General features: G+C 51.8%; 9 protein-coding genes across 9 annotated transcripts; 6 read left to right on the top strand and 3 right to left on the bottom strand.

The window, feature by feature from the left end:
• Positions 1-3: 3 nt before the first annotated feature.
• P174DRAFT_500091 (uncharacterized protein) lies at positions 4-829 on the top strand (the record flags this gene model as incomplete). The annotated part of the gene is made up of 4 exons (XM_024830947.1): positions 4-154; positions 222-395; positions 468-573; positions 781-829. Coding segments are annotated over exons 2-4 (306 nt in total), but the record flags the coding sequence as incomplete, so codon positions are not given.
• A 490-nt stretch (positions 830-1,319) lies between these two features.
• P174DRAFT_456150 (putative HIT finger domain protein) lies at positions 1,320-2,254 on the top strand (the record flags this gene model as incomplete). The annotated part of the gene is made up of 3 exons (XM_024829401.1): positions 1,320-1,584; positions 1,657-1,871; positions 1,919-2,254. 3 exons carry the CDS (start codon positions 1,320-1,322, stop codon positions 2,252-2,254), a joined length of 816 nt encoding a protein of 271 aa, XP_024687020.1.
• Positions 2,255-2,765: 511 nt separating this feature from the next.
• Positions 2,766-4,821, bottom strand: P174DRAFT_416165 (putative glycerol:H+ symporter (Gup1); the record flags this gene model as incomplete). Its single annotated transcript, XM_024824470.1, has 4 exons — positions 2,766-3,758; positions 3,809-4,378; positions 4,436-4,503; positions 4,566-4,821. The coding sequence occupies 4 exons, from the start codon at positions 4,819-4,821 to the stop codon at positions 2,766-2,768; spliced, it is 1,887 nt and encodes a 628-aa protein (XP_024687021.1).
• An 809-nt stretch (positions 4,822-5,630) lies between these two features.
• On the top strand, positions 5,631-6,054 carry P174DRAFT_456152 (acylphosphatase; the record flags this gene model as incomplete). The annotated part of the gene is made up of 3 exons (XM_024829402.1): positions 5,631-5,665; positions 5,738-5,807; positions 5,875-6,054. The coding sequence occupies 3 exons, from the start codon at positions 5,631-5,633 to the stop codon at positions 6,052-6,054; spliced, it is 285 nt and encodes a 94-aa protein (XP_024687022.1).
• Positions 6,055-7,233: 1,179 nt separating this feature from the next.
• Positions 7,234-8,614, top strand: P174DRAFT_466891 (alternative oxidase; the record flags this gene model as incomplete). Its single annotated transcript, XM_024830552.1, has 3 exons — positions 7,234-7,490; positions 7,549-7,839; positions 7,904-8,614. The coding sequence occupies 3 exons, from the start codon at positions 7,234-7,236 to the stop codon at positions 8,412-8,414; spliced, it is 1,059 nt and encodes a 352-aa protein (XP_024687023.1). The 3' UTR covers positions 8,415-8,614.
• A 598-nt stretch (positions 8,615-9,212) lies between these two features.
• Positions 9,213-11,377, top strand: P174DRAFT_436845 (uncharacterized protein). The gene is made up of 2 exons (XM_024826136.1): positions 9,213-10,272; positions 10,329-11,377. The coding sequence occupies exons 1-2, from the start codon at positions 9,367-9,369 to the stop codon at positions 10,884-10,886; spliced, it is 1,464 nt and encodes a 487-aa protein (XP_024687024.1). The 5' UTR covers positions 9,213-9,366; the 3' UTR covers positions 10,887-11,377.
• A 284-nt stretch (positions 11,378-11,661) lies between these two features.
• Positions 11,662-15,588, top strand: P174DRAFT_436846 (KAR9 family protein). The gene is made up of 7 exons (XM_024826137.1): positions 11,662-12,122; positions 12,159-12,242; positions 12,270-12,303; positions 12,328-12,419; positions 12,441-12,685; positions 12,707-14,461; positions 14,512-15,588. The coding sequence occupies exons 1-7, from the start codon at positions 12,104-12,106 to the stop codon at positions 15,298-15,300; spliced, it is 3,018 nt and encodes a 1,005-aa protein (XP_024687025.1). The 5' UTR covers positions 11,662-12,103; the 3' UTR covers positions 15,301-15,588.
• Position 15,589: 1 nt separating this feature from the next.
• On the bottom strand, positions 15,590-16,350 carry P174DRAFT_399244 (GNAT family N-acetyltransferase; the record flags this gene model as incomplete). Its single annotated transcript, XM_024823864.1, has 3 exons — positions 15,984-16,350; positions 15,815-15,927; positions 15,590-15,760 (listed from the first exon to the last, which is right to left on the bottom strand). The coding sequence occupies exons 1-3, from the start codon at positions 16,342-16,344 to the stop codon at positions 15,590-15,592; spliced, it is 645 nt and encodes a 214-aa protein (XP_024687026.1). The 5' UTR covers positions 16,345-16,350.
• Positions 16,351-16,667: 317 nt separating this feature from the next.
• Positions 16,668-17,364, bottom strand: P174DRAFT_436849 (succinate dehydrogenase assembly factor 3; the record flags this gene model as incomplete). Its single annotated transcript, XM_024826138.1, has 3 exons — positions 16,668-17,015; positions 17,088-17,187; positions 17,242-17,364. Coding segments are annotated over 3 exons (294 nt in total), but the record flags the coding sequence as incomplete, so codon positions are not given.
• Positions 17,365-17,585: the final 221 nt, after the last annotated feature.

Consider the following 17,585-nt stretch of genomic DNA (forward strand, 5'->3'; position numbering starts at 1 on the left):
GCATGATGTGTCTGCGCCTCCAGCAGTTGGAAAATCGAAAGTAGTACAGACAAGAGTCGCCGGATGCAACCGCATATCGCAGGGCCAAAACAGGCAACACCGCCACCACGCGCTCGTGACACCCAAGCGCCCAACTTCATCTCCTGATTACAATGTGAGAAGATGATATTTCCTTCTCTACTTTGAGTCCAAAAGCATGCTTCTCGCTAACCGTAACATAGCTCTCCAGGCTCATGACCAAACATGATTGCAGGTAAAAACGCGATTTCCCTGTTGCGCTCTGGGGCGCCCAGGTTGGGACCCGTATCCGCCTGCGGCTTCTCGACATCCCGAACCCTCAGGAACACAGGTACAACATTGCCTGCAAGAAAGCCTGTGGGTGCATTCCGTGGAGGGTAAGTGCTTCGAACTCCTGTATTTGGTTGTTTTGTCGGGTATATTGGATGTTCTCCTGACGCCTGTGCTAGGTTGTTTGGGTTCCTCGCTGGAACTGCTGTTGCCGGTGCTGCGGTCTACTATTACATCTTGGGGGAGTACAGAGTCGCAAATCAAATGCTGAATGAAGATATCCATGTATGTCTCACTTTGTTTTCGTCTACAACGGGATCCTTGAGGATTCTCCCCCTATCCCGTCGTCCCTGTCCGCCCAGCTGCTATGATGCTATATCAGAGCATCCTGAGCGTGTACGGATGGATGCAATAAACTGGACGCCTCATTTGATAACTTGGCTCACGTTCCTGCTCATCCGCTCTTTGGACCATACTGATCGAGTTCGTTAGGCTCTACAAGCAGCCACAACACGACTGCAAACTTACGTCACGGAACTGGAGACAAAGATAGACCAGCTGCAAAAGAAGAAATGAAGGCAATTTGTCGGATCATCTTTAATCTCATGACTGTTTTGTTCTTACTCTCGAGTATCATATCTTGTTTTGGATTTCTACCAGCTTGAGCAGTGTATCATGCTTTAGGTGTTGTTTATACGGGCTCCATAAAGGTGACATACCTGGAGTCCTTTGAGTTCGCAGATTCTCTATAATGTATCTCTCTATACGTCGATAACACTCCAGTCAAGAGGACCAAATCCAGTGATCAATCAGTACTTAGCAAGTGACAAGGCTCATAGACATGCACCGTCAGCACGTGACACCATGCCTAGGTGGATCCTCTTGTAGTTGGATGATGCAAACACCACAAACACATATCCATGGCGCGGTATCTTTTGGCATATTAAGAGCTTCAGATCGTTCACGCCGGCAGACAAGCCATCGCGATGCAAGCATATTAGACCATATCAGTCACTTTTGTCGTTCTCATCATGTATCGTATTGAAGTCCTCCCCGGCACATCCTCCCATGTCACGCCCGGATGGACCTACGTCCCCGACCGCGGCTTCGACCCAGCGCAAGCAGCTATCACACCTACCATCGGCAGGAAACGAGGAATCCGCGATGGTGGTCGCACCGACTTATCTTCGCGCCAGAGCAATGCGATTATTCGCCACATAGCTGAGCTTGACCGGGAGAACCATCGAGACGTCCATATTCCGATTCCAGTGAAACAGAAGGATGCAGCCGGTAGAGGTATTGCAAGCATTGCGCAGAGATTCTATCAAAGCAACCCGACCATGGCTAACGTGTATTTATTACTGCTAGGGACACGGGGAAAGACGACTTCAAATGTGCGCCGTATCCTACAATCGCAAAAGACCTTCCGAAACTACCTCGATGACGAGGAGGCGGCCCTGGCCCAAGCCGCACAGTCAACTATACAACGGCCCTCAATCAGCAAGATAACGAAGCCCTCCCGACGAAGTCTAACTCCCGCTACTACCCCCAAGTCACACTCATCGAAAAGAAAACAATCCACCGTACCTCCATCAAGGGCCTCAACGATCCCGCCAGAGACCATCACAAGCGCGACCCCGACACAGACGAAGACAAGAAGCAGAGCGAGCCAGAAACCGAGAACCAGAATCGACTGATCAAATCGGAGCACGACAACGATCCTCTTCTCAAATCGTACATTCCTTCCGCACCCTCGGAGCGCATAATGCAGGCACTCCTGGCCGAACCGCCACTCACATACAACGCGGCTCGTGCTGGTCCATCCCTAACCGTCAAGGCACCACGGCACTTTTGCTGTATGTGCGGGTACTGGGGCAAGATTCGGTGCAAGAACTGCCATGTTCGGACCTGCGGATTGGCTTGTTACAAGGTTCACGAGGACTCGCGGTGCGGAGCGTTCTTTTGAGGTGTCTGGTGCTGGCCGGTTTGGCCGGTAATGCTTGACAACATACCTGTCAAAATACCAGCTTCATAGCTGTGAAGGGCCCTAGTCGAGTTGCAAGGCTTTGTGCGAAAGGCGCAGGAGTCTCATAACACGGTTTATCGCTGCAGGACGGCGGGCGTCATTATCCATCCCTGCGCTCAGAGTCCATCACGCATGCTTGACTCTTTACGGTCCCCCGATGACATAAATCGGTTAACGCGTCTCCTTCGTGATCGATGCAATGCCTCATCACAAATTCAATTCCAGACGAATCAAATGGATCCGGCAGCCTACCATCGCAGCTGGTGGAGGGTTCGTCTGCATGCAGTAGCAGCAGCCATGGCCAATGTGACTCGCATTGCCAGGAACTTCCAGTAGTCCATAATACCCGCTACGAGTGGACATCATGGTTCTCAATATCCAGCATAGACAGTTCTAATGATCGATGTCTATGTACATAACATCAATCCAGAGAAAGTTCAATATCCAAGGATCAACACTTCATCTTAATACCAGCGCGTAACTCCTCTTCCCGAATCTCGAACATGACCTGTACTCCCACAAACAGTGCGCCACAAGCGGCAACAAGGAAGCCAATGCCCGAGTAAGATCCGAGAATCTCCGATAGGAGACCCTTGAGCCCATCCAGTCCCAAGGCAAATCCAACAAGATTGGCAATCATCATCATAAGAACATTGCCAACGGCGCCAACACCGCAGAGAACACGGTATGCGGTTGGGCGCGAGCGCCACTTGCGCGCGGGAAACAGCAGAGTAGCGATGGTCTCGGGGAGAAAGAAGAGGGTGATGAGCCAGCCCCACATGAGCAAGCGAAGGTTAATGTCATGCCAGAGAGCGACGAACGTGAATACCACCAGGAAATTGAAGATCTGACGTGCTTTGGAGAGGAGGCCTGGCGAGGATTTGTTCGCGCCTCCCGATCGTGCTCCTCCGCCCAGGGGTATGTAGAGATAGCGGACGATCCAGCGGTTAAAGGATCGGTGCCAGCCGCGCCAGAAGGCAAAGACAGAGTAATTGTTCGACACGCAGCGGACCATATTCTCAGGGGGATCGATGCCGTCGACCAAGGCCCAGAGGCGGAAGAACCGCCAGGGAATGAGGAGTTTGAGCCAAATCATATGTAGATTGAAGAATGCGAGCATGCTAAGTTGTCCGGTTGAATACAGGGACCAATCGGGCGATGCCTGGGAAATCGCCAGGGCGTATATATAATGGAGGATCAATTCCATGCTGAGCAACGTCAAGAAGAATCGGATGCCGTATAGAAGAGTACGGGTCTTTGTGAGAGATGGTGGTGGATATCTCTGCTGAGCGATATAGTCGTTGAAGGTCAGGATAGGACCCGTCAAGTACAAAGGCGAGTAAAGGGCATAGGCGACGTAGTTGCGAGCATTGAACGCAGACTGTTCTGGCGGGATGCTCACACGATCACGCTCGGACAGCGCTGCTGGATCGAGCTGTTTCTTCTTATGGCTGTCAGTTATCGTTCGCAAGAGTCTGTGGTCTCAGAGCATACTTCAATTGCGCTCGCCGCTGGATAATCCAGGCTCCAGTAATAATCCATATTGAAACTGATCAAACGGAGGACCGTCAGGTTGAAGAGGATCTCCCAGCGGGGCATTAAGCCTCCAAAACCATCGATGTATTTGGCCCATTGCACCAAGGAAGTTTCTCCTTCACCACCTGCTGCGAAGAAAGTGGCCACGCGCTCAAGCGGGTACCCGGCACAAAGCTCGTTGGAGAATAAAGTGGAGATGTTGAATATCCAAGTGGCCGCGGGGATATATTTCCTAGGAAGAGAATTGGCAATCTTGTAGTTCAAGTACAGGATCACGAGGACCTTGATAGCCGACACCCCATGGAGCGCAGTTATGAACAGGAGAGCAAAGTAATAATCGAATCGCACCCGTCGATCCAGTCGAGCCTCTCCAGTAGTCGCCGCATCGGCACTTCGAGAAACAGAGCTGGCATCGGGCCGCAGTAGATAGCGCTCATAAACCCGACGAAGCAACGGATGAGCGACGAGAAGGATGAGAAGGTAGGGAATGTTATTACGAAAGTTTGAGAATTGGGCATCGGAGTTGTCCTATTCATTGTGGCAATCAGCATCATGGAAAACAGCAGATATGCAGCCCATACTCACCACCTTACGGCCAGGTATCCAGCCCGGCGATAGCAAATGCTCATAAGCAGAATAACCGGGATGACTCTCTAGAGCAACTGATCAGCACGGGTCTCCAAGCTCCCCGCAGACTCGCAACCACACGCCGTACCTTTCGAAGCATCAATGACAGTCTTGAACATCAGAGGTACCACGGTTAAGAAGACAAAATAATAAACAAAAAATTCAGGCGTTCGCCAGTTGGGAGGCGAAGCGCCATTGGCGATGGCATTTGCGCGAGCATCTTTCGCAGCCGGGGGTCGCGTGTCAGCAGCGGCCCTTAACGAGGTGGTCGCAGACGAAGTGAAACGAGTGTCGAGGGTATCAAGAGAGTAGAGTCTCCGAAACCAGGAAAGGATTGAAGTCATTTTAACAGAAGCATCGCGTGCCGGGGCCCATGGACAAAGCTGCGGAGAGAAGAGGATGATGGGTTGCGGAGAGCAGTACGGAGGACTCCGTAGATAGGTATCTTTAGGAGGGAAACGAGCTCAGGGGCGGAGAAGGCCAGATTACCTAGGCTCTTACAAGTAGTCCAGAATCACGAGGTTGACTATAACTATATCACCGAATATACTACGTAACAACCTTACAGACTGCAACTGCAATGCGACTCTTGACGTTTGATTCTCCAACATCACTGCAATTGCAAGCCAAACCTTCAGCTTTCTATCTGCGATCTTGACGATCCCCATTCCTGATGATGAGTAAGGTACTTGTCAAAGACCTCGATTATCATTGGTCAGTATGAGTGCCTGACCCCAAAGGCACTAGTGCTTGAGCTAGCCTAAAGTGGAACAGAATGCTAAATTTGGACGTCTCCCAGCAACTTTGACGCCTTGCAGCCTGAGGCATAAACGTAGCTAGAGCCCCACTTGATCGCCAGAATGAACGTCGACCGATAGCTACCTACCTAGGTATGGAGTATGATCAGACAAACACTCCAAAGATATCACAACAGCGAAACCCTGAACCGCAGAGTAAGAACCGGAGCCTTTGTCAACATGGCATCGCGGCGAGTACTTCTACCCCGACCCCTTCGAACCTCCCGGTCGCGTTTCGTCTTTTCCTATCTTGATACGTCATTTGAATTCATGGCACGTGACTGACATGTATCAGACTGCATTCAGAGTCCACGGCACTGTACAAGGCAAGTACTTCACTGCTGCTATTACATTAAATGGTTACTGATTTGTCTCCAGGTGTCGGATTCCGGTAGGGTGATGGATTCCGCATACAGAGAGGCATTCAGCATAGACACATTTCTAACTCCTATGTTCTGACTAGTGACTTCACTCAGAAGCGTGCAGTTGAGCACGGATTGAAAGGTTGGGTGAAGAACACTACCTGTGGAAGAGTCCGTCCCCAACCCTAAGGTTCCTGAGTTACCTACACATCTGCAGAAGCTAAGGTCATGGCAACAGGTTGAAGGAGAAGTCCAAGGTAACGACGAGACACTCCAGAAGTTCTTCAAAGACATCGACAAGGGACCACGTCTCGCACACGTAGTCAAGGTCGAGAAAAGGGATCTCAGTCCTGAAGAAGGGGAAGATCACTTCGCTGTCAGACGGACATCCGAGTCGGTCTTTGAAGCTGCTAAATGATTGGACTCAATATGTCTCGTTGAGGAGAGTTCCCAGTCTTTGTCTTTCAACCAAATGAAATTATCTAATGAGCTGCTTGTATCAGCGCTGAGGCAATTTGAACTCCATCGAGCAATAACTGTGAGAACATTAGAGGTATATAAGTGGATGTAATGGTCGATCTAGTTGCTCTTGTAGGTCGGCATGACGAGAATACTTCGGCCAACGGGATTCTCTCCAGCTCAAATCCATGAACGGCATTTCGCCGTTTCGGCTAGCTGGCATGCAACAACCACCTTGACCAATGCGTACATGGAGCGCCTTGAGTGACGCAATGGCTCACCGAGAATATCTAGCAGTAACCAAACGGGCTCGGAAAACAGAACACCGAACGCCGTTCAAACTTGCATCCCGATTTTTCTTCGGGCAGTAGCTCACTGTGTCTGAGATCGGGAGGGCTGAGTCATTCGCCGTCTGACAATCCCGATTTCCTCCGAGGTCACATGGCCCGATCCTGTATTTTATGAAGATACGATATCGTATCCAGATGACAGATACAAGATTATGCCAGTATCAGCTTCGCAAGTTCTTTTGCCATAGGGATAATGGGAAGCATGTATAATCTGCTTCTACTTCGTCTAGGGTCTGCTGCTGATGAAGTGGATACTTGATATTGTTTAAATTCCAATTTCCCGTCCTGATGGTGGTGTTATTGTCGGTATCAATGGGGGGGCTTCTCTGTAACTTCGACGTTCATTCTAGCTTCTATCAAAACTGGAACCAGCCCGCTGGTTCCTCAGGCCCCTCCATCAGTTTCCACCATCCATACCAATACGAATTGCGCTCATCTAAGCCTCGTTGAATTTGGTGTGGTGTGGCCTATCAGTTAGTTAATGTGCGCAATGATGACTGTAACTGTAGAGATTTTCTATGGTGGAAAATTTCTTGTTTCATTTCAGATGAGTGCCCATTGTATTTGTTAGGTTCCCCGTGGCTTCCGGTTTTTGCCATAGATGATACGGCTTTGCAAATATTATCTGGACGGTCGAGTATATAAGGATGTGACTGTAGAGACCATAAGCTGTAGTTATTATTCAGATATCCAAACCATCAAACAATACGAAGAAGTCATCATATCTATTATCTCCGAAGTCCAGACATCCTTACTTTACCGTCTGACAAGTGATAACTGCCTTCCATATGAGCTCGATAACAGCAACCATGCCCTTACGGGCTACTGCATTTCCCAAACCATATGTCCGGTTTACTATCCGGACCTACGCAAGCGCAGTGGTTGCACCACGATGCAGTCGCCCCCTGCTAGCAAGCAGCAACCACTTCCAGTCAATCACAAAGCGGCCCATCTCGTCAACGCCACAGACACAAATCAAAGACTACTTCCCTCCGCCGAAGGCTCCTCACATCAAGGAGGTTGAGACGGCCTGGGTTCATCCCATGTATGTGCACTCCGATTGATATCTACTTTCGACGCGCTCCCGCGCTAACAGCTACAAGTTACACCGAAGATCAGATGCGCGCCGTTCAGATAGCCCACCGAGAAGCCAAGAACTGGTCCGACTGGGTGGCGCTCGGGACAGTCCGAGTGCTCAGATGGGGTATGGACTTGGTGACCGGGTATCGACACCCCAAGCCGGGCCAGGAACACGACGCCAAATTCAAAATGACCGAGCAGAAGTGGCTTACTCGATTTGTTTTCCTCGAGAGCGTGGCTGGCGTGCCAGGCATGGTTGGAGGCATGCTGCGGCATCTGCGGAGCTTGAGACGAATGAAGAAGGACAACGGATGGTGAGTTCCCATTTTGGTAATCAACTTTCCGCAGTTCATGTTGTTGCTAACAATCAATCACCAGGATCGAAACTCTTCTTGAAGAGGCATACAATGAGCGCATGCATTTGCTTACCTTCCTCAAGCTTGCCGAGCCAGGATGGTTCATGCGGCTCATGGTTCTCGGAGCCCAGGGCGTCTTCTTCAACGGGTTCTTCGTTTCGTACCTGATCTCCCCACGCACCTGCCACCGGTTCGTCGGCTACCTTGAAGAAGAAGCCGTCATCACCTACACTCGGGCCATCAAAGACATTGAGGCAGGAAAGCTGCCCGATTGGGAGAAGTTGGATGCTCCCGAGATCGCCGTCCAGTACTGGAACATGCCTGAGGGCCAGCGCACAATGAAGGATTTGCTACTGTACGTGCGGGCGGACGAAGCCAAGCACCGCGAGGTCAACCATACACTAGGAAACCTTCAACATAATGTGGATCCGAACCCGTACGCAGCCAAGTACAAGGATCCCTCCAAGCCTCATCCGACAAAGGGAATTGAGAATTTGAAGTCGACCGGATGGGAGAGAGACGAGGTTATTTGATTCCTTCATTTTGAAATCTTTCCTTTGTGTCTGTTTTTCAGCATTTGAAGCCTGCATGTGATAGATGGCCTGTCTTTCCAATCGCTTCATTTTGTTACCGAGGAGCCTCAAGGGGGGTTCATTCGTTCTATTGGTCTGATCAGTGTTTTCCTCTTTTGTTTTATTCAAGGAGCACGGAGTTTAGTGATACCTAATCTAGGCTACATTCCAGCGCTTCTCCTCTCTCAACAATTTCTGAATATCATAGTGTCATGACTCGTGACAATCTTCTCCTCGATCCTTCTAGAATCAATGCACTTACCTAGGGTGCATGTGCTTACGATTACGATCCGCGCCGAACCTCTGGACGGGACGGAAAACTGTCGAATGCGGGGCAAAGGTACGGGGCGACACTAGACCTGTTTTGGCAAAGTACCAACAAAGGCACAAGGGTAGGGCGGGTGTGCCTGAGAGGATAAGACCACCAGCGATCGAAGTGAGACACAAGATAACGGACAAAAACCGTCGAGAAAAAGCAGAGACACAATGGAAGTTCCTGGTTGTGAGCCCTCTGTAGTGTACCAGTAATCAAAAGACATGAAATTGGGAGTTGCTATAAATACGTCGAATCGCCATGATAGTCGATGTGTTGGCTCTCGGACTATTCGACCCGCTCGCCCCTTTAGTGGAAAAAAAAGCCCCTTTTGAACCTCGAGCAAATTATTGAGTGTCTTGTCGATCCATAACCACGACCGGCACACCCTGACCAAGCAATAATAATCTGGCCAACGGCCGATATTAACGTCTGATTTCCAAAAAAAAAAAATACGGGGCCATTACCGCCTCGAGAACAAGCTGTCCTCTCCACGTCGTGTGATATCGCCTTACCGAACTGAGTCCGATCCGTTTCTATATTGATACATTCAAACCGAGGGAAGAAAACGGCTATCCAGAGTTCAGTATTGAGGAAAATATGGATGAGACTATTGATTCAGAATCCGTCCTCGCTCCTGTGAGGGCCTCATCGCCGTCCCCTTCCATCCCAGCAACGCCTGCGATCTCCTCGTGTCCATCCCCTGACCGTACGTTCTCCACCATTTCGTCCCTCTCAACCTCGTCCGCCACATCCGCCGATGCCAGATCATCGATTTCGGCCTCTTCGAGACGACATGGGTACATCCGGCCGCAGGGAGCCGAATTCGCCGAGTCGGCTAAGAATCGCGAAAGTGTGATGAGTCTGGGGAGCATTGCCCACCTGCAGTACTATTTCGCAAGAACCGGTCTGCTGGACGGCAAGGGGGGCCATGCGCGCGAATGGAAGAAAAAGAAAAAGCCCGAGGAGGAGCCTCGGCTACTATTGACGCCTAATGCTCGGTTCATCGATGATTTGACAGAGAGCCCGACAGACGAAGACTGTTCGGATATTGGTGAGGAGGATCTGGAAGATGAGATGATGCTCCCGCCGACGGTGAGCACGTACAGCGTTAAGACGCATCATATTCCGCCACCGCCGGATGTGCCGGCGCTGAGGAGGGATTTGCTAAATGCGGTGGACAAGGCCGAGAAGAACATTAAGGAACTGGAGACGCAGAAAGAGCCCCCGCCGGAGATGGTGCCGCCGCGGATCAGTGTATCTCGAGAAGATGCAGAAGTGATTTCGCGGCCAGGCACGGGCAATGGCCCGCCGGGATGGCATGAGATTCAGGGCATGCGCATTCTGGATGCGGTTACTCTTGCCATCCGAGCGGCCAAGTTTTACTATACGGCGCATGAGCGCCCCGAACGGTTGGCTTCAATCAAGCCCGAGCGAGAAATCCGGCAGGAACTGTTTCATGTTCTGGAGGTGCTGAAGCGGTGGGCCTCTCGCAATTTTGCGGGGGTCTCCGCGAGGACGAGCGATCGTCGATGATGGATTGGGTGTCAAATGTACGTCAGATGCTCGCCAGAGAGGAGAGCCTGGAGGCCTTGGAAGCGAAAGAGCGCGAAGGATGGGACTGGGCGAAAGGCGACTGGAGCGGGCGAGAACGGGAGCGAGAGGAATTGTTCCTGCGCAGCTTGCTAGAATCCGATACACCCTTGCCAACCTGGACGTCCACCGGTGAGGGGACATTGCCGACACCGATCCTTGAACGACTGCGGGACGGCCGAGACCTCGTCCGCATCCACAACCAGGCGGTCACGAAATCCAAGCGACCATTCGGCGAGATCAGGTCGTACCATCAAGACGTTGCCAAGCCATATCGACGTGCAGATAATCTTCGCTTCTGGCTAAAGGCCGCAGAAATCCGATGGGAGACGAAGCTGGAAATGGACGTGATGGGCGTTGTCAACGGTACCAGCGATGAGGCCTGGAGGCAATTCGACAGGGCTCTTTTGTCATGGTGCCAGGCAGTCCGTGAAGAATTGATACGAGACTGGCGTGAGCCACACACAGCACCGGTCGCTGCATGTACCCCGACTACTGATAGTCAGGGAGGTGGCGATCTTGCATGACATTACAGATACTGGCAGTCAGACTGCAGATTACATATACCGGCGCAGTGTTCCTGGGTTGAAAGGGAGGGGCAAGGGGCATGGGATGGAATGAGTGGTTGAGTGGTACCACGTATTGAGTTTCTCTGTTTGCTATCCATCATTTAGATACCCCTTACTTGTCGTCTTGAGCTTTTCCACAATTTCATTTCTGCATACGCACTTGCTATGTTCTACGAGTTTCAACTGCTGCTTGAAGCATATATCTCCCTATTGGTTGGCCAGCCATTTTAGAATCGGACTGGTTGCACGCTTGACTACCATGGCCGTCATCTCATCCTCTGCGACGCCGGTACTTTATGAGTTGGGCTAAAATCCAACCACCTTGTTTTACGTCATGGTTGACTGCTGGGTTGAGTTCCACGGTTGAATGGATTCTCTGACCGACCAAACTCTGCTCTGTTTATTTACTTCGGGTGGATTGGCTTTGGAGTCTGATAAGTAGATGGCCGGCAGCAAATATACATCTAGTACGTAGCATTATTGTCTAGTCCATGGTTGTTATACTCAAGCACTCAGTCTGAAAATAATAAGAATTATAAGGTTATCCTTGCCAGAAGAACTCCCAGGGTAGGATGACCCCCTAACGCAGAGAAACAGCTAGTTGCAATTATGATTGACGGCGGCGGGCGATCGACCGTTAAAACATCGTCATTAGTGAACTCAGGCCATGTAAGGTGAGCCTGAGGCAGGACAGACCGCGCGCCGTGTTTTATTCATATTAATTAATTCTGTCCGTATTTTAACTACTGTTTGTTGTCCGCTGAAACTATCTACCTATCACCTATCACCTTCACATCTAAGTATGATGTAGTCGCACCGCTCTTTTCTTTCCCTCCCCATTGACCTGTCTCAAACCAGAAACAAAATATTGCAAATCATTCAAGAACTCTGAAGCCGAATTCCACTTCAAATATCGGTTTTATCTGCGTCGCAGGGGGTGTCCGCTTCTCTCCCACGGCGAAAACAGAAAGGGGACGAAGGGAGGCCACCGCACCGCACAGCAGCAGGCCGGTGGACACCTTGAACAACTCAGGATTCCCGACAGCACTAGCTCCGTTCACCGCAGCCAAACAATCTACATTCCTCAGCCCACCACCTTCGTCTCTCCAGTACCTACATTCTACAGTAGTTCTTGCCACACCAGGCCAGGGCGGTCGCCTCGTGGATTAGTATCCATGCGCGCCTTATTCTCCAGTTCGACTGCCTCCACTGCTACCAGCCAGCTCGCAGATCCCACACCCAACCCCGATAGCAACGACAGCAACGACCCTTTCGCGTCGCAGGTATCTTCGCCGCCACCGCCGCCTCCTCCTCGTCCTGCAGTATCGGTCTCCTCGCCAGGGAACGAGCCCTTACCGCGTCGGATCAAGTCCAAGTCCTCCCTGCGAAGTATTCGGAGCCTCGGCAGTAGTCACCACGAAGACGAAGGCTACGACAGCCAGGACCAAAGCGGTCTCGATAAAAGTCTTGTCCGGCCCTCGATTCTACGTCGTTTGTCTCCTGGGTTGGCAGCGCGGGTGAAACTGTTGGACGGTAGTAGCAGGGTCTCGACACCATCTCGCAGCCCGGGCAACGTCGGTCGGATTCCGGAGGAACATATCAAGGAACTCGACAATCTTCATCAGAACAGGTCTATCAAGGTTGAAAAGAAGGGCCGGTCTTGGAATGCTTTGCAGATAGCTGGCAAGAAGCAAGACACACAGCAGACTCCTTCCGAAGCGTCGGAGATCCTGCAGCACGGTTCCGCCGAACAATCGGTAACGCCAACAGATCCGCAGCCAGCAGCACCAGTCATCGAGAACCCTGGATCGCATACCTCCGTACCGCTTGAGAATATTGACACTGAACATTTGCCCGCTGCGGCGGTAGCTTCCCCACAGGAAGATTCGCAGGAGGATTCGCAGAACGAAGAAGCGGTGGAACAGACACCAGCCATGTCTGCTGTGGAGCAGTCGCAGACGCCGCTGGCAATTGGGTCCGCGACAACGACAACATCCGAGACTCCCGATCAGACTGACTTTGAGAAATACATTCAGAGTACCAGCGACAACGAAGCGCAATCACCTCGCCCGTCACCGCCCCCGAAAGACTCTCCTCCGTTGTCCAGTTCCTCATCGAATGTGCAGTCGTACTTCAACCCAAAGGGCTTGCAACGCACTGAATCAATCTATTCGTTTTCGAGAGCGTCCTTTAGTAATCAGCTCTCGCAGCTAACCTCCATCACTCTTCCACAACCCTCGTCACTGGCGGCCAGTATCGCTGGGATCTCGAATGCACCCGCTGCTGTCAAGGCGTTGACAGGGGCTGCGGAGCAGATTCAGATATGGATCAGGAAGGCTTCTGATGTGTTGAGTGGCCTGGATGCGGAGGATGATGTGGAGTGGGCCGCAGCCGGCGGACGAGAAGGATTAGAAGGAGTGGACAAAGCCATCACCCGGTTCGAAAGCTTGGTTCACGTTTATGTCAATGCCATTGAACAGGTTCAACTGCGACAAGACATAGGCAACGTCGGCCCGGACAGTCTGAAGACGATCGTCGTCCAAATGGACTCTATCATACAGAGTTGGGCGCAGATCAAAGGGCGACTGAGAGGCGTTAAGGAGCAGGTAGAGTTAGCCATGGAGTGGGAAGAGCTATGGGCCAATGTCCTAGGCGATGTCGGCATGGAAATCGAGAATCTCAGCCGGTTGATCTTCGAGATGGAGGAGAAGCGACACTTCACCCTGGCGAATGAGCAGGAAGGGACCAGCAACGGGCTTGATATCAATGAACTTGAGACAATCGTTGAGGAGACGCCCTCGAATGGCGACATGGCAAGCAAACGCTTCAGCATGGAGCCCTTCTTCTCAGGGGCACAGCCCTTGGGTATGCCGATTGTCCAGACCCCTCAGGATGATTCCCACTCCAGCCTCATGGCTTTGTTTGCTCGGATGCAGCCATTGAAGGCCTCTCTAGATTTCCTGCCCATGAGATTGTCCATGTTCCAATCCCGGGCTGAGCGCATCTTCCCCAGTGCCTGCGAGGAGCTGGAAGACCGGCGAAATCAGCTGGTGAAGAGCTACAAAATGCTGGAGGCCGATGCGGAGGCTCTGCGGAAAGAGCTCAGCGAGGACCGCTGGATTCTGGTCTTCCGCAATGCTGGAGCACAAGCACACAAGATGTTTGAGTCGGTCGAGAGAAGCATTGCCAAGCTCCAGGAAGGGATCGAGACGGGCTTGCATGTGCACAATCCTGCTGGCTTAACGAAACGAATCGAGAGCTACGAAGCGAAGAAGGTCCATTATGTTCCTGCCATTGAGCGGGTGATCTCCATCATCGAAAAGGGCGTCAAGGATCGACTCACTGTGAATGGAGAGATCATGAGGCTTCTGTCAGACATGTCATCCAGGATCGACGCTCTGAAAGCAAGCATCAAGGTGATGGACTCTTCGTTGGACGATCTCAGTCTCTCCAAGTCTCAGCACTTGCGGGACTCGATATCCACCATCATCACAATGGACAGCCCCCTTGCGAGCAGTGTTGTCGACACCCCGGTAGCTCCCCTGCTTCGTCGGTAATCATGACTCCCGGGAATGGTCTCAAGGGCTCAACTACGCCACTGAACCCTTCAAGCAGGCGTGGTAGCTCCGTGGGCAGTTCTGCCACGCGGACTACTATGTCCAAGGTTCGACGATACTCCGGACTCCCGCAGGCAGCCTCGGCTCTAAAATCAGCCATCCCCAAGCCTACGTTCTCGGCTACGTCGCCTAGCAAGAAAGATACGGCCATCACTCCGACGCCGGCGACGCGGAAGGTTTCGCGCCTGCCACCACCGCCTTCACCGCTGAACAACCGTCCACGGTGGACCACCAGCACCAACACCAACGATCTGGACGTTGGTCACGTCTACAGGTCCAGCACGCCGTTCCGCAAATCCTCTGCTCCGGCTCGTACGTCGCGACCCTCGTCCACTCTGCCGATGCCGAGCCCGCACCGGCGAGACCAGTCTGCGTCTCCTGCTCCTCCGCCCTCCCGATCCGTCAGTCGTGTCTCTAGCAGACTCACCTCTCGCAGCCCGGCTCGGGGGGCATCCCCGTCCCCTGGACGCTCCATTCTCGATCCTCCTCCATACAGCAAGCTTCAGAAGCCGGGCCTAGCTGGCCTGACCAATACCCCTCGCAACCGACAGAGCTACGCTGGAATGTCGTTCAGCCGCAGTGTCTCACAGACGCACGATTCAGGGATGCTGAGTCCGACAAAGACAACTCGTCCTGGGACTTCGCTTGGCCATTCAGGAACAGGCAACCGGCGCGTCAGTCTGCTTCCTCTTCCCAAGCCGCGGTCTGGCGGAGATTCGCGCAGCAAGCTCAGTGAACGACCACCCTGGCGTTGATTAATTTCTCGCTCAAACATCTGCAACCTCTCCTCTTCTTGTTTCATTTTAGGGTCACATACATTTACGGCTCGCTGGTTCTTTGCGGTGTCATATACCAAATTGTTTTGAGGACAGACTGGGCTTTGCTTGATTCCCCATTCGCATTTGTTTTAGCGGCGGATTGTACTATTTTGTGCTTAGGGACTACAGATCATTCTTCGGTGTATGGTTATTGATTCAATACATTGTGATACCTTGCGGATACATTAGTTCTATTTACATCAAATTCTATATTCTGCATATGCATCTATTCCCCCAGCTTCCTTCCAAAGATCAATGCATCCACCAAGTCTTCGCTATTTTCTAACCGTGCAGCCCTGGGCACTCGCCCGATGACTTCAAAACCAAGTCTCTTCCAGATCTTGACGGAGGCGACATTATTCTCGAACACGAGGTTGAAGACCGAATATTTGTACCCCTGTGGATTTCTCAATTTCTGCCGCAACATACACAGCAAGCGCAGGGAACCTACCAGCTTGGGCGCATACTCCAGATATGCCTCTCCCATAACTATGCCTACCCCACGACCTCTCGCCGCACTGGTAGTCAAGAATCCCGCATTGCAGACATGCGAGCACCGGCCTGCTCCGTCAGCACTACATCCCCATTTCATCAAACTGTACGCACGGGAGTAAAATTACCAGGATAATTCGGCTTAATATAAAACGTCCCCAAACACTCCTTCTTCCAATCCCTCCCCTCCCTAATCTCCTCCTCCTCCCCCGTCAGGGCCACAACCGCAAACGTCCCAAACCAGTAGTCGGCGAACTTGTCCTCGCTCATCGGCTCCTCCATCGGATACGTGCACCCGCCCTCGACCTCCGCGCGGAATTCGTCAGCGAGCACCGCCACCAGGTCCGATGGGATGCTCGAGGCCCCGTGTGCAATCGGGTACAGTGTGACGGGTGTGCCGTCTTTTAGGACTCCGCGGCGGGGGCTCAGGGTTGGGGCTTTGGAGAGGGCTGATGCCGGAGGGGGGATTTTGGAGGAGGGGTTCTCCATTATACTTGTTTTGGATGGCATTTTGTTTTGTTTGCTTGGTTGGGCAGGGAAAGGGAATATAGTGTTTCTTCTGCAGGGGAATGGGTCAGTGTACATACTTATAGGTTCGGTTTATCTGGGGGCAGCAAAAGCCGAAGTATATTTTTCTTGGTCAAGGTGATTAGTCATTGCTTGTAGATGGTAGGGCGTGAGTTGCCTTGATCATTGATATACACAACGCTTGATATATAGGCACTACCGAGGCAATTGTGGTTGAATTGTGAACTGAAGTTAATTGAAGGACAATTGCATATTGATAATCACGCCAGTGCTTATAATCCCTGAGCCAGCCGCATGCATGAAATCTTATACCGCTGAACTAATGCAAGCTAAATAAATACATATACACGTCAACGCCGTGAAAATGAGACAAATGCCATCCACCCATAGCAAGCCATTTTGGCCAATGCATGATAATGTACATTGAGGATATTAGATCCTCATACTCCGTAGCTCGTTACCGATGTCCTCCACCTCAGACCTCGACCGATGCCGCTAGACAACCTTCCACCACTCTCCTGCATACCCTAGCCGGCGACATGGAGAAACAGGGTATATTCATCACTCCTTCCCCTCTCCATCCGGATTCTTGATCGCCTGCATAAGCTCATACAGCTGCCCGATCTGCTGATCTGCAGAAAACAGAAACAGAGACAATTAATATACCCCGGACCCAGAATAAGATTGTAGATGTTAGAACCCACCACTCATCTTCTCCAGCTTCGACTTATCCAGCTTCTCCCCAACCCACGCATCACCCTCCAGCTTCTGCGCATACAGCTGCCACTCCGTCAAGAAGCCGATCTGCCCCGCCTTAGCACTTCTCAACTTGACCTTGGGGAAAACGGGGAAACGTACAATATGCAGCGGATTCTCCACGTTCCTATGTGCGCGGAACTCGCTCTTGACGTAGGAGTCGCCCAGGATGCGCATCTCGGGATCGAGCTTCCGGCGGTGGACGCGGAGGATGCGGCGGTAGAGCTGGAGTGGGGGAGGAGGGCGAGGGCTTCGCTGAGGCTGGATTTGGAGCCCATTGTTGAGGGCGTGGCCATTAGTAATCTGGGAAAGAGACGCATGGTGTAGGTGGCTTGAGAGCGCTTGACGGATTGCTTGAGATGTAGATTGAGGGCTGTATGATGAACGATGGTGATACTGCCGCGGTTGGAGATGCATCCCGGAAGGCGGCGAGGAAATGGCGAATC

Source organism: Aspergillus novofumigatus (assembly GCF_002847465.1).
Source record: "Aspergillus novofumigatus IBT 16806 chromosome Unknown P174scaffold_1, whole genome shotgun sequence".
In the NCBI taxonomy this organism is placed as follows: Eukaryota; Fungi; Ascomycota; class Eurotiomycetes; order Eurotiales; family Aspergillaceae; genus Aspergillus; species Aspergillus novofumigatus.

Coding starts and splice junctions, on each gene's coding strand:
- P174DRAFT_436845 (XM_024826136.1), top strand. CDS start 9,367: ATGGATGAGACTATTGATTCAGAATCCGTCCTCGCTCCTGTGAGGGCC. Junction 10,273..10,328: donor CCTCTCGCAATTTTGCGGGG/GTCTCCGCGAGG, acceptor AATGTACGTCAG/ATGCTCGCCAGAGAGGAGAG.
- P174DRAFT_436846 (XM_024826137.1), top strand. Junction 12,304..12,327: donor CCGCGTCGGATCAAGTCCAA/GTCCTCCCTGCG, acceptor AAGTATTCGGAG/CCTCGGCAGTAGTCACCACG. Junction 14,462..14,511: donor GCAGTGTTGTCGACACCCCG/GTAGCTCCCCTG, acceptor AATGGTCTCAAG/GGCTCAACTACGCCACTGAA.